This window comes from Drosophila nasuta, chromosome X, assembly GCF_023558535.2.
Source record: "Drosophila nasuta strain 15112-1781.00 chromosome X, ASM2355853v1, whole genome shotgun sequence".
Classification (NCBI taxonomy): Eukaryota; Metazoa; Arthropoda; class Insecta; order Diptera; family Drosophilidae; genus Drosophila; species Drosophila nasuta.
In genome coordinates, this window is record NC_083459.1 from 10527050 (window position 1) to 10541124 (window position 14075).

The following is a 14075-nucleotide window of genomic DNA, read 5'->3' on the forward strand; positions in this document are numbered from 1 at the left end:
TAATATATATATGCTTGATACATACTTGTATATGCGACAACAATACGCTGCGAGGGAAATGAAACGAGTAATCGACAAACGAAATGAAACGAAACGATACGAAATGAAACGAAATCAAAACGAAACGAAACGAAACGCAACGAGAAAATCAAAAGCAGCTGCGAAGCCCAACAAAGTATGCTACACATTTACCTTTAGCAATCAATTATGCGCTTACTGCTGTACTTATATGTGACTGTGTGTGTGTGTGTGTGTGTTGGAGTGTGGGTGAGATGCTGTGTGTGTGTGTGAGGATGAATTGTATACATTGCTCGGGTTTAACGACAGGTTATGTTTATGCTTTATGGTCGTGTGAACTGTACATTGCGAACGCATTTCAATTACGCTTTACAAAACGAAACGCTTTCAACTCCATCTTCATCTTCATCCTCATCCTCATCCTCATCTTTATCCTCAGCTTCAGCTTCGTCTCCATCTTCGTTTACGTCATCTTCAACTTCATGTTCAGCATCCTCTTTATCGGCTTTATAACTTAATACCCTTGCAGAATGAAGTGTTGCTGTATTTATAGCCCCCATATGCGGAAGATGTCATACCATAAAAAACGACACAAAAAATGCTTCAATGGTTGCGTATTTGCGCTTTTTTGTTAAGACTAATAAACTAACTTTTTAATATTTCACAAGCCATTTAAAATGCCTGCCAAATTATTTAGCTTTTATATATTATATTATGAATCGATTACGTTTAAATACATTTTTTGAAATTGCTTAAATCTGACTTCACTCTTGATTTTCTTTTCTTTAAGATTACTTGCCAAGAATGCTTATATTGTGTTAATTTTGGGTATTGATATAAATCATAGTAATTGAGACTAAAGAGTTGCTCTAAGTTATTGTAAGAGTAAAATAGTTTGAGCATTATACGCATTTTATACGCAGTCTTTAAAGAAATTAAAGACTTAAAGATTGTATTCTCTTTGTTGAGATCGAAGTCTGATCAATATCATAAGATTTAAAAAGCAAACCCCTTAAAAAAGATAAACATTTTAAGATTGTTGTTTAAATATTCTTTTTCCTTTTCCTTTTTCAAATCTAAGTTTGATCAACATTACAGGTTAAGCTCTTAAAAAAGTTGACTCTATTATTTTCATAGGTCAATATCAGAAATTAAACTCTTTAAGAATGTGACTCTAATATGTTCTTAGTTTAGATCTTAATTTGATCAACTTCAGAAGCAAAGCTCTTTAAGAAAGTGCCTCTATTAGTGTCTTAGTTGGTCAAAATTATACGATGTGTATATGTATGTGTTTATATTTTTATTTTCTTACTTCTGATCAAAGTTGTAAATAACTAAAGTTGTAAGTAACTCTTAGTTAAAGATCATTTTAGCTCTTAGCTAACTCTCTTTTCTCCATTTCCCCTCCGCTTAAGCTTAAGGTTCTGCAAGGGTATTTGAACTTTGGCATGCCAAAAGTTAACTCTGTTTGGAGCTGTGTGTTTGTGTGTGTTGCTTTTTTATATTGTTTTTGTTTACACATTTTGTGGATGGGTTTTGTTGTCACTGTTGTAGTTGTTGTTGCTGTTGTGCTTGTTGTCACTGTTATTGTTATTGTTGTTGTCTTGTTGTAATTATTATTTGTCAAGCTCTTAACTTTGCTCAACCTTCGCAGTTGGATTGTACACAACAAGTAAATGCAAGTGAGTGGCAGGTGTGAGTGTGTGTGTGTGTGTGTTTGGAGATGTATGCAGTGTGGAGAGTGTGTGGAGAGTAAGTGTACACTCGTTACACTTAGTACTGGAGAGTATGTGTAGAGTGTGTGCGGAGAGTGTGTAAATTGTGTGGAGAGTAAGTGTAGAGAGTGTGTGTGGAGAGTAAGTGTATAGCGAGTGTGAAGAGTAAGTGTAGAGACTGTGTAGAGTGTGTGTGTGGAGAGTGTTTGTAGAGTTAGTGTAGAGTGTTTAGCCAAACTTACCGCTGACTGGGACTCTTGCTATCCGATGAATGCGCCGCACTGTTGTTGTCATCATCGTTGGCCAAAGCAGCTGCTGCCGCCGCCGCCGCTGCTGCCGAGGAGCTGCTGCTGCTCTTGTGGTGTCGCTTGTGACTGTGGCCAGAGGAATCCCCAGCGCCTCCTCCCCCTCCTCCCCCGCCGCCGCCACCGCCACCGCCAGAGCTGCTTGTGCCCGTTGGGCTGATGACGTCCGTGTCGCTGTTGCACTCAAGCCGAGCCATATCCTTTGGAAACTTGCCGCCATGCTCATGCGTTTCCATCTGTATGGGGAAAAAAGAGAGAAAAGAAAATGAAAATGAAAAACAAGCAGTGGGAAATGTGTGTAATGCCAATCAAACAATTAATCAATCAGGCGAGCATCTTAATTAATCATTTAACTACGCATATTGCTGAAATAATAACTTTTTCAACTATTTGGCATGCAAACATGACCACGCCCCCTACCCCCCCCGTTTCCCTGCCCCTTTCCCCATTACGGCCTTTTGAGCTGTGCATAATAATTAAAATTAAATTTTGATTGCTTTTGGCACCAAGGCAAAAGTATTAAAATTTCTACATAAAATAAAGCAGCCATGGTCGCTGACAGCACACAGCAAAATTGAAAGAGATAGCAACAGTGTGTGCGACAAAGGAAGAGAGCGAAAGAGAGAGAGAGAGAGAGAGACGCAAGTTGCAAACTTATTAAGTGACTGCGTCAAGTTAAGAAATTAACTTGTGCGCTTCGGTTGCCATGGAGCGACTGAGGATAACATACTAAAGTATGTTACTATGCAAATGAAATACTATTCCAAACTCATCTTTTCATCTTATGGTAAATTTAAAGTTTTCCACACAAAATGCCGCATAAATTCTCTGATTACCAAGCTTAGGTGTATTGCATTTAATTGCATTGCAATTTCTCTGCTCTTCGCCCATTCACTAACTCTCACAACCGAAGCACAGACACAAGAGGAATTAAGCATTTTAATAAGCTCAATAGTGGATTAGTTTACTAAGAGCTCCCTCCTCCCTCTTTCGCCTCTCAGTATCAGAGTATCGAGCAGGGATTAGCAATTTACTCTTCAGTTACTTAAGCATGAATTGGTAATCAAAGTCCAGGCACAAAATTGGTAAACTAAAATATAAATGCGTCTAAGAAGGTTTATTTAAAGGCAAGTCTCAGTTGCCAGCAATCTATCTCTGCTTAAATAAAGTCTTAAGTTTACTGACTAAACTATAATAGTAAATAAAAGAATTATAGAAAATGCGTCACAAATTATTGGCTGAATATCATAAATTATACGTTTTAAGTGGAATGTAATTTTGATTAGAATTTATAAACTGAAATTCCATAAATAAAATGTAAATAGATTTATTTTAAATCTCACTTCATTACCTAAATAAATTCTTAAATTTGGTGACTAAGCACTTTGTAAAATAGTTAATCTGGTCTGCCTAGAAAATTGTGCATAAAAAACTCGAAATGAAAATGAAATTTGTAAGTAAAACAAATAAAAAATTTTGAATAATGCCCTAACTTATCTATTATATGTAATTTCAATTCTTTTATGTCCTAAAATTGAAATAAATATTACCAATTATTTGTTGTTTTGAATGCATTATAAATTTAATTTATGAATTGAAATTAACTAACAAAAATATGAAATATTTATTGTTTTGAGTGTTATTATTATTTGCTTTATGAGCTGAAATTGAACAGAAAAGCATAATATTTTCAAATTACCAAATTCACTAATTTAAATCTTATTTGCAATCATGCAGTAAAGGTTTAAATGTTAAGAAGTACTAAAAGTTTAAAGCTGGTTTCCTTTCAGTTGCCATTTAAATTTGTTTCCCTTGTTTTGAGAAACTCTTCAACTCTTCAAGTTGCAGCTTTTGCGATCAAGCTGATGTCAGAAGCAGATGGAGTCTGAAGCTACTTCAAGATCTTCTCAACTTTCCAACATATGTTATGGAAGTGAATGAAAATTGTTAACCACAAATGGCAATTAAAAGCGCATACTTAAATGATGTGGCTCGAGAGACACATTTGCTGGGTTTAAGAATTTTCGCTGGCTAAGTTTTCATGGCTTTGGTTGTTTGGTTTATTCCGTTGAGGACAAATTGTCTGCTTAATTGCGAAACTGACAAATACAGCGAAGATTCTCTCCATTTGGGGCTGCCTTAACCGAAGGGATGCGGAGAGTGGTGAGTGGAGAAGGGAGAAGGGAGAGGAAAGGGGAATGAGAGGCTTAACCGCATAACATATCCACTGGGATATGAATTGCTATTGAGACTTGGGCCCGAATCGGATTGCTTTGGTTCGGTTTAGTTTAGTTTGGTTTGGTTTGGTTTGGTTTCGTTTGGATTGAATTGTGTGAGGTTGGGGATTTGGTTTTGTCGCTCGTCGTTCGTTCGTCTGTCGTCTGTCGTCTGTCGTGTGTCGTGTGTCGGCCAATTAGCTGGCAGCTCTCAAATCTCCGGTCTCTAGTCTCTGGTCTCTGGTAAACAAGCGCTACACTTTGTCAGCGGGCAAGCGGATTGTTGGGGATGCCGTGTGGAAACCGTGGGGCAATTAAATGTGCCACAGAACTTGATTGGAATTCGTTGTGGTTTTTGCCACTCGAGTGCAATATTCCATTCCATAAATATTTATGGCTTCTAGTTGCTAAAAAGTGACGCTATCTCTTCGCTCTCCTCTCTCTCTCTCGGGATCTCTGTGAAAAGTGATTCAATTAAGCGCCATCATATCGAATATATATGGCAGCACAACTGTCATATACTGGCACTGCGATTACGACCCATATCCTGCGTTAATATCCTGCCGCATAAACCCAAAAAGTAGCACAGTTTCATAGCAAACAACTTCTGCATGGCTGCACGCCAGCAATTTGCAGCCAGCACCATTTTTTATTGTGACTCCAACTCCAACTCCATCTCGCAACTCTGACCTTAACTGTCGATACTATGTCAACTTTATTGGAGCCACATAAACCACAAACGAAACGTTTTGCGCTGGGTCATTGCACCGAATGCCAAATGCTCTGCTCTGCTCAGCTCAACTCAGCTTTGCTGACAGCAAATTGACAATAAAGCGGACGGAGAAGGGCAGCTAAACTTTGAATTAATCGAAAAGCTTTTAAGCCAGCTCAATTACAATGTCTGCTAAGCTGCAATGACAGCGCACTTTTTATACCACGCAGCAAATAGGGAGTAATGGGGAATATTCACTTGGTGGCAAAAGAGTGCAGCCACTTCAACTTAATTTAAATTAATTCAAAGCTGATAAGAAGAAAATTAATTTTTCAGGCCGATAAAAAGAGTTTGGTTTTTTTCTGTCTGTCTCGTAACAGAGTGTTAAGCATTTATAGAATTGTGGTTTGTTTACAATTTGACGAATTTATCCTAGTTGATGTTTTGAAAAAGGTCAAACGTATATATGGTATACTTCGTACTTCATGGTATATTTTGAATTTAATGGTATATCGGTATACCAAATATAATCTTTAACAATTATTCTTATGCGGATACCTCACAGTCGAGCATCCTTGACTGTAGCTTTGATCATTGTTTTAACAAGATACATTGATAGTTAAGACTATAGATAGAGAATAAGGCGCAAAATTTCATTCTCTTAGTCATCGGCTATATTAATTCATGTTTGCATCGAGTATTTCCTATTTGCTTTTAGCTGTCTTCAAATTAAATTCAATTCATAAGTATTCAATAATTTACCATATTGTGATCTTATCACATGTCCGAATATTATTTTAGGAGTCGAAGGCCCAGCAGCCAGTACTCTCTCTTTTGTAAAAAAAGAAAACTAAAATAAAAATACTATAGGATTGAAGTGTATGGTCTCTTTAAGTCTAGTATAGACATTAAAGTATTCGATTTATGAAGAGAAGAAATATATTAAGTAGTTTTACTATTAGACACTCCTCACTTGCCTTATTTATGATAAATCCCAAATACTAATTAATTTGCTTATGCTTTATGCTTTTAAATTGAAGATTCGGGTCTCCTACAATCAATTTACAGTGTCAACTTTCTCAATCGCAAGCTCTGATGTGTGATAACGAGAAACGAAACGAGAAGCGAAGCGAAGCGAGAAGCAAAGCGAGCAGCAAAAGGCAAAGAGTAACGAGTAGCAAACAGCAAAAAGGTAAGCGAACTAGTCAAAGATAACTATATAATGATAAACATTTTAAAAAGACCAAAGTCAAACAAGAAGCAAAAGAGAGAAGCCTGTTGTAGAGTGTAGAGTATTAATTGTAGAGTGTAGAGGTATGAAGAGTATAATGTAGAGGTATGGATAGTATGGAGTAAAGAATATGGAATGAAAAGTAAAGACTGAAGAGTGTAGAAATGTTGAATTTGGAGAGTGGAGAGAGATAAGTGTGTAGGATGTGAAAAGAATACGGTAGACTGTGGAATAAATAGTGTCGAGTGGAGAGTATATTTTGGAGAATATAGAGTGGAGAATGAAAGTGTGTAAAGTTGTTGAATGTTAGTGAATAAAATGTAGAGTATGAAGGCAAGGCAGTGTAGAGTTCATAATGAAGTTTGTAGATGTGTAGACTACACGATGTTTAAGTGGAGAAGTGAGAGTGGGCAATGAGGAGGTAAGAGTGGAGAATAAAGAGTGGTAAGTGTAGAGTGGATAGTATAGAATTATGAATGAAGTATGCAGTGAAGAGTGTAGAGTATAATGTGAATAGCGTAAATACTGTGGAAAGGAGAGTGTAGAGTATAGTATAGTAGGGTGGAAAGTATAGAATGGAGAGTGTAAACTGTAGAGTAGAGTGTTGAGTGTAGAGAATAGGATGTAAAGTATAAAAGTAAGGGAGTTTAAAGATGGTAGAGTTGTATAATGAAGAGTGTAGAGTTGTAAATTCAAGAGTGTAGAAGTGTAGAGTGTTGAAGTGTAGAATGTATGTATATATATGTAAAGTGTATAGGGTGAATGTAAAGTGTTTAATAGAGAGGGGATAATGTATAATGTAGACTGTATAGTAGAGAATGGAGAGTGTAGAGGTGTGGAGTGTAGAGTGTTGAGGATAAGAGTGTTCGAGTGTATAGTGTAGAGTGTAGAGTGTCGCTCGCTTTACCTTCGCTGGGACAGCTGTCGTGTGATCCTGCAGAGACATGTGATGCTTCCTAATGGAGCCTGACTCCAGCGTATTTATGTATGTTTATGTATAGTAGAAGACAATAGACAATAGAGACTATGAGCACTGAGATGGTCAACGGCTAATGGAGAAAGTGCTTCACACAACAAGCGGCATTTGGTGGTGATGGGATAAACACAGGCTACGAGCACGACGACTCGAATGAAGGTGGCTCAGGTTAGGGGCCAAAAGTAGTGAGCGATAGGCTGGAGCAGGAGCAGGAACTGGAACAGGAGTTGTACTCACCGTATATAGGCCCGTTGCAGTGGCCGCCGCTGCTGCCGACGATGAGGAGGAGGATGCTGCGGCGGCGCCAGTGCTGCCGTAATTGAGCTGGGAATGATAGCCGCTGGAGAGGATCTTCTTGTGTGCGGATGCATGCGCCCGATACGCGCTGACGCTCAGTTTCATTGTCACATCAACTCAAAGCGGCCACCACGGGCGCCCCTTCGATGTTTCGCTCTCTCTCTCTCTCTCTCTCTCCCGCTCTCTCACTCAGTGGTGGCGTGGGCGTGGTGGGCGTGGCAAGCTGTCGCTTTCAACGTTTTTGAATTGGGGCTTAATTGAGTGCCCAGAGGCGTTTGATGACGACGGCAGTGTTGACACCGTTCCAGCAGCCAATGTGTGTGTATATGTGTGTGTGTGTGGGTAGTGTGTGTGTGTAGGCAGTTGAATGACAATGGCAAAAACAATGCGCACTTTTTTATTGCCGCTTTGTTTGCGTTGCCTTTGTTGTTGCTGTCGCTGCTGCTGTTGCTGCTGCTGATGTGAGACGCTGCTGGAGTTGAAGCTGCTGCAGCTGCTGTGGGCCCCCCTCAGCAGAGGCGTGGCAGGGGGACGGACGGGGGGCTGCTGCTCCTGCTGCTGATGTTGTCTCTCTGTCGGTCTTCTTCTTCTTCTACTTCTGGGCCTGACTGCGGCCGCTGTTCAGTTTTTAGGTGGCCATAAATGTTGCTGTTGTTGCTGTTGTTGTAGCTGTGCCGTCACCTTTTGTTGCTGCTGCTGTTGATGTATGTCTGGATGTATGAGTGTGTGTGTGTGTGTGTGGGCGTGTCTGTAGCCCTATGTTATTATTTCGAGCGCCTTTGAGGATTCTTGCGTTGTGCTCGTTTTTAATTGTTTGTAATTTGGGTTTTTAGTGCTCTACAGTTGTTGTTGTTGTTGTTGCTTCTACTGCTGTTGTTGCTGTTGTTGTTGTTGTTATTATTGTTAAGGCCTCATGTCACTTTAGTTACAAGTTGATGCCGCTGCTGCGCTTTGTTGTTCTTGCTATTGTTGTCGCCTGCGGCAGAAAAAGCGTTTAAAAACAGTTTAGTTGAAAGTTTATATTAATTCAGCTGTCGAGCAGCTTCACTATACGCTACACAACAGACAATTATCAAAACGCTCAACTCATAAAACACACACACACACACACACACAAACAACAAGGGAGTAAGAAGGAGCGAGAGAGAGAGACAGAGAGAAACACAGTCGAAACAGGAAGAGGAGCAAGTTTTAAGGCAGCGAGAGCAAAACTCGCACATCTATCTCAATTATGCTGAAGTGTTGCCCATTTAAATTAATATAATGGCAACACACACATACATACACAAACACGGTGGCAGCACATTCCCCGAAATGATCATAAATATGCAGTTGAATACGCAACTTTGGTCCAATTAAATAATGCCCCATGCTGAAGCGCAGACTGTGTGGAGCTTCTATTTATCTACATAGGTGTATGTGTGCGTGTGTGTGTGTGTGTGTTCATGTGTACGTGCGCCAGTGTGTGTGTGTCGCTTGTGTTTGTGTTTGTGCTGACATATTTATAGCAAAGTTGGTGAAACTTTTGCTGCCAAATTGATTTGTGTGCAATTGAACACAAACCCAAATTCACAAATTAGTCAATGGCTAAACGACTGAATGAATGAATGGCTAACTGGCTGAATGACTGGATGAATGTAGTAAATGCAGCACTTAATTGTCTCTTGCCAAGTTGCGCAGTCAATTAGGCAATCAATCATTTGGCCACAATACCAATTATAGCTGCTTAATGACTTTAACCAATGTCAAACACCCGCATGCATCATCTATTAATCCGCTTAATTATTACACGCATATTTTAGCATCGCACATCAATCACGCCACAATTAACCGCATCAATCAACACCTGCTGCTTCACCTTGTGCGCTTCAATCACTTGCCAGGTCAGTAGAGTATTACATATTCAGCAGTTAATTGAGCGACAAGAAATCACTGAGTCAACGATTCAACAATTTGCATAGAGTTCAATTAAGATACTCATCAATCATCAATCCAGGTCATTAAATTGAGTAGTTGGCAGACTGATTAAAATAGCAAAACATTATGAATTATCAATCAATTCGTTAATCATTTGTTAGCAATCAAGCAATCGTACAATTGCTTATCAATCATTGTCAATCACGCAGCATTACATTTACTGCATTAATATTATGTATGGTCAATCAATCAATCGTTTCCTGGGCAAAGAAATAAAAGTTGAAACAGCTGTATTAGACAATATTTTATGAGCTTTGCAAAGCTTTTAATCCTGTAATTCCTTTAAATGAATTTCCTGTGGAATTACATTGCATCCTTTAGCAATCACTGCGAATCGCACTGCATTACATCGTCTACAATAATATTATGTATTATCAATCATTAGCACGTCAATCAGTACGTCAATCATATGTTCCGCAACAATATTATATATGATTATTCGGCACGTCAATCATTTCTTTAGCAAAGAATTTGGTATGAAAGCAACTGCATCAGACCATATATTATAAGTTCACAAAAGTATTTAATAGAATCATAATATATTTAATTTGCTATCAAATTGCTTTCTTTCTGTATCACTGTCAATCATACTATCATCATTATAAGGTGCTGCAACAAAATTATTGCGAAATTGTGTAGTATGTGTATACATCAATCACCATCAATCACGTAACATAAAATCATGTATAATATTATGTATACCAATCACTGTCAATCACACAGCATAAAAGCTTTGGTATTCGAGATGAGTGAAAAAGTTATGCGATTGAAGATGCTAGTTTCCAAAATTTGTATCAACCACTGAGTCAATCAACCAATCAAACATTAAACAAGCTGGGTGATTTACTCCAATCTACGTGTGATTTATTTTTAAAAGATACATTTAAAAAAAAATATATATATATATATATATTGCAATTAGCAACGATCAAAAGTTATTGAGCAATTGAACTAATTTCACACTATCCCTAGAGGAGCACAGAGCGTTCAATCAAATAATCGAAAGCCAATCAAATTGTATTGAATGCGAATCAACAAGTTTAGAGAATAGGAAAGCAAAAGCACTCAAAGAGGGCAACAGTGTTAACAATGGAGCTAACTGCATCAGTGATTATCAATCCGATTACCATTCAAAACAATCAGCCATTCAGCTCAATCAGCTTCCCCACAGACACACACACACACACACACACAGAGGGAGAAGGCCGTGTATAAGAAGAGGCTGGGGAAGGGGATTAGAAACAGAAACAAGCAGCGTGGGATTGGCAAAATGTAAACTGGAAAATTGTAAGCCGCATTCATAACATGCCTTTCATTTTATGCCCAACACATTTCACATTTGTTAAGCAGACATCGAGATTTATTACGGTTATCTTTCGTCTTTCGTTTCTCGTTCTGCGTGTTTCGAGTTGCAGATAGAGCGAGACACGTAGCTTCGGCCAAAAGTCCAAAAATTTATTAAAATAAGTAAAGGAAGCAAATCGCTGCTGGGCAACCTGTAAACATGTCGCTCTGCCGCTAGATAAGATTAGGATCAACATTTTTACTTTCATTTCGGTTTTGTATTTGTTTGTTGTATTTTTTTTTGTCTTTGTTTCGTTCGTTCGTTCGTTTTGTTTGATTTATGCGCATTGACATAAGACCGAGTGTTCAGAGTGAAGGCTTAAAAGCGGCCTAAGGATGATGCTGCTGCTGCTATTAAAGAGGCGGTAAGGCGCACATAAAACTCGCACAGCAATTACAAAACGAAAATCCATTACGTATACGCACCGACATTCAATAAAACTCGAAACTAAATAAGCTGCTGCTGGGCCAGGCAAACAAAGGAGAACAGCTTCAGCTACACCTGTTGGTCTGCACACAAAATGCTATACAATATCGTATATTGTATACATATATAACGAGAGTATGCGGACAACGTTGGCGCACATAAAATGTAATTATAAAGCATTCAAAGGAGGATGGAAGGTCAGGGATGCGGAGGGGAGGGCGAAGGCTGCAGAGGCAGCAGCAGACTTAACACTTTGTGACCAGCCGCTTAAACGGCTTAGGCCAAGCGGTCGCCGCTACAAGTTTTATGAGTTTTGGCCACGGTCGACCAGGTTACTCGACAACGATGACTTGATGAGCACGAGTTTATGCCTCGCTCTCTCTCTCTCTCTCAGCTTATACAGTATATATATATACTAAATATACTATACATATATACTCGGAGAGTGCACAGTTATTGACATAGTAAGCATCCGCACACTTTGGCTCTTTTGGTATTTCGCTTCAGTTTATTTTATTTTATTTTTCTTGCTACTTTCCTTCGTTCTCCTCCTGTTTTCTTTTACTTTTTTCGTGCTGTGTTGTGCTGTGCTGTGTTGTGTTGTGTTGTTGCTGCTTGTATACATAAAACTCAATGAAGCATCCAACGACAGTCGGCAACGTGGCAGATAAACAGTCAGGCAGCAGCAGGCAACGTTTGGCTCCCCTCGCAGCAGTTCAATTTCTGCTCTTCTGCTACTCATGATTTCAATTTCAAAATTTACGCTTCATTGGCCAGTAAAACCTCTTCGGTGCCTCCGCTCGTTGCGTGGCCACAAAATGCGACATTAAAAAATGGTAACCACTTGTCAAAGTCGTTGGGGCTGCGCCTCGCCTCTCCTCGCCTCTCCTCTCTACTCCTCACCTCTCCTCTTCACTTCACTTCACTGACACAATGAGCGACAAAAAAAAAGAAAGAAAGAGAAACAACAAAAAAAAAAACTTATCATCATATTGCAATCGTGGACCGAAAATGTTGTAAGTGCCGGCGCACGCGGCGTATGCGCAATTCCCAGTACGACACTCTCGCCGAGATTGCGGTTAATTAGAGCGCTGGGCAGTCCACAGCGAGTGGCAAGCGGCAAGTGGCAAGCAGACGCTGCTAATCGGCCTCATCAGCTGACCAATAGCTTGGCCACACCCCCTTGGGGCACGACACTTGATTTGCTCAACTAATAAGTCTATTCAAACTTGCCTGCGGCTTGCTTATTAAACGTTAGAAATTACGTTAAGCTTGCCCTCAAATGGGCTCATTAAAATCGAATCCCCCTAAGACACATGCGGCAGCAAGCAGCACGCAGCATGCGGCATGCGGCATGCCTCATGAATTGATTTTCCAAAATAACTTTGAACTCGCATTTCTTCTTTTTTTTATGTTTCTGTTTTGCACAGTTATTGAGGTCAGTTTGCTTGGCGATAATCAATTTCCAATCGATAATTGGCATCGATAAGTTGCGACTGATTTATGCAGCGTTGCCAGATGGGCTTATGCAAATCCAAGCAAGGTGGCAGCCCCCCTTAAAAACTTTAAAACATTTCTTCGACATACTCGAAGTTGCCATGAACTGAATTCATTTTCGGGGATCTAACAAAACTTTTCTGGCTTTTCTTGGATTAAATGCACAAAATACTTTCATTTCACCTTTCAGCTTTTCGAAAAAAGTTTTTGGTCTTAACACATTTTCGAAAATTTATCAAAAATTTAATACAAGATTAATTATTTTCTGCATTGAATTTTTGTTGCCACAATTTACGTTGCCATAAAATAATCTCTTGTCTTTGCTGTGCCCACAGACATTAAGTTGATGCCTTTGTCTTTGTTTCTTAGCTACTCCTAAAGCACTTCTTACAACTGCTTAACAGATTTGTATTATAAAATCCAGGTTAAGCAGTTTATCAACATACTCTACAAAGTAATTGTCAATTCGCATACAGTTCAGCTCAATATTTTGCTTAAGTGGAAAGTTTTTCACCTCATTTCTTAAATTCGTTGAACTAAAAATTGTTCCATTAAAAATCATTTTTGGCAATTATTTTTTTAACTGAATATTGCAGCATATTTTGCATTTATATTATAAATTTGTGTTTCCAAAATTCAGCTCAATATTTTGCTTAACTAACACGCTCTTCTCTTGATTTTTTGTAAAATTTGTTGAACTATAATTTATTTTATGAAAACCAATTTTTTACTGAATATTGCACAATATTTTGTATTTATATTTAATTTACTGCCTTTGATACTGCAGCAAGCGTATTCGATGTTCATTTTGCTGCTTTTTTTGTGACAGTCCTCTGTGTTTTTATACCCGCTACCCATAGGGTAGAAGGGGATTATAACTTTGTGCCTGTATATATTCTTGATCAGTGTCAACAGATGAGACGATATAGCTGTGTCCGTCGGTCCCTTCCTCTGTTCGTCCGTTCATATGAATACCTAGATCTATTAGACTATTAGAGATAGAGATATCATTTTCAAGTTTGTTTTTTACAATTTTGCCACGCCCACTACCTCACTCACAAATCGATAAAAATCGAATAACAAACGTAATTTTGAAGCTAGAGTCGATTTTTGGAACATAGAATAATCACTATAATTAAAATCTCAAAAATTTGGATAAAAATTGTCAAAGTTATTTAAGAAATACTTTAATATGGGAGAAAACTCCTATTTAATACGAGTCTTACTAGCTTTGGCTGACCATTTGGTATATTTCACAGCGTACGGTATATTTTGAATGCAGTACTATAGAAATATACCTAAATTGGAATTTTGCATACATTTTTAGCATTTTTCTGGTATATTAACAAAGTATATTTTA

At 38.5% G+C, this 14075-nt stretch overlaps 1 protein-coding gene across 1 annotated transcript in view; it reads right to left on the reverse strand.

Moving 5' to 3' along the window:
• The window catches only part of LOC132795767 (pneumococcal serine-rich repeat protein), a 69155-nt gene that overhangs the window by 28393 nt on the left and 26687 nt on the right, over positions 1–14075 (reverse strand). The window contains 2 exon segments of the mRNA XM_060806646.1: positions 1976–2274; positions 7411–8446. Coding sequence (XP_060662629.1) covers positions 1976–2274; positions 7411–7575 — 464 coding nt within the window. The 5' untranslated portion in view covers positions 7576–8446.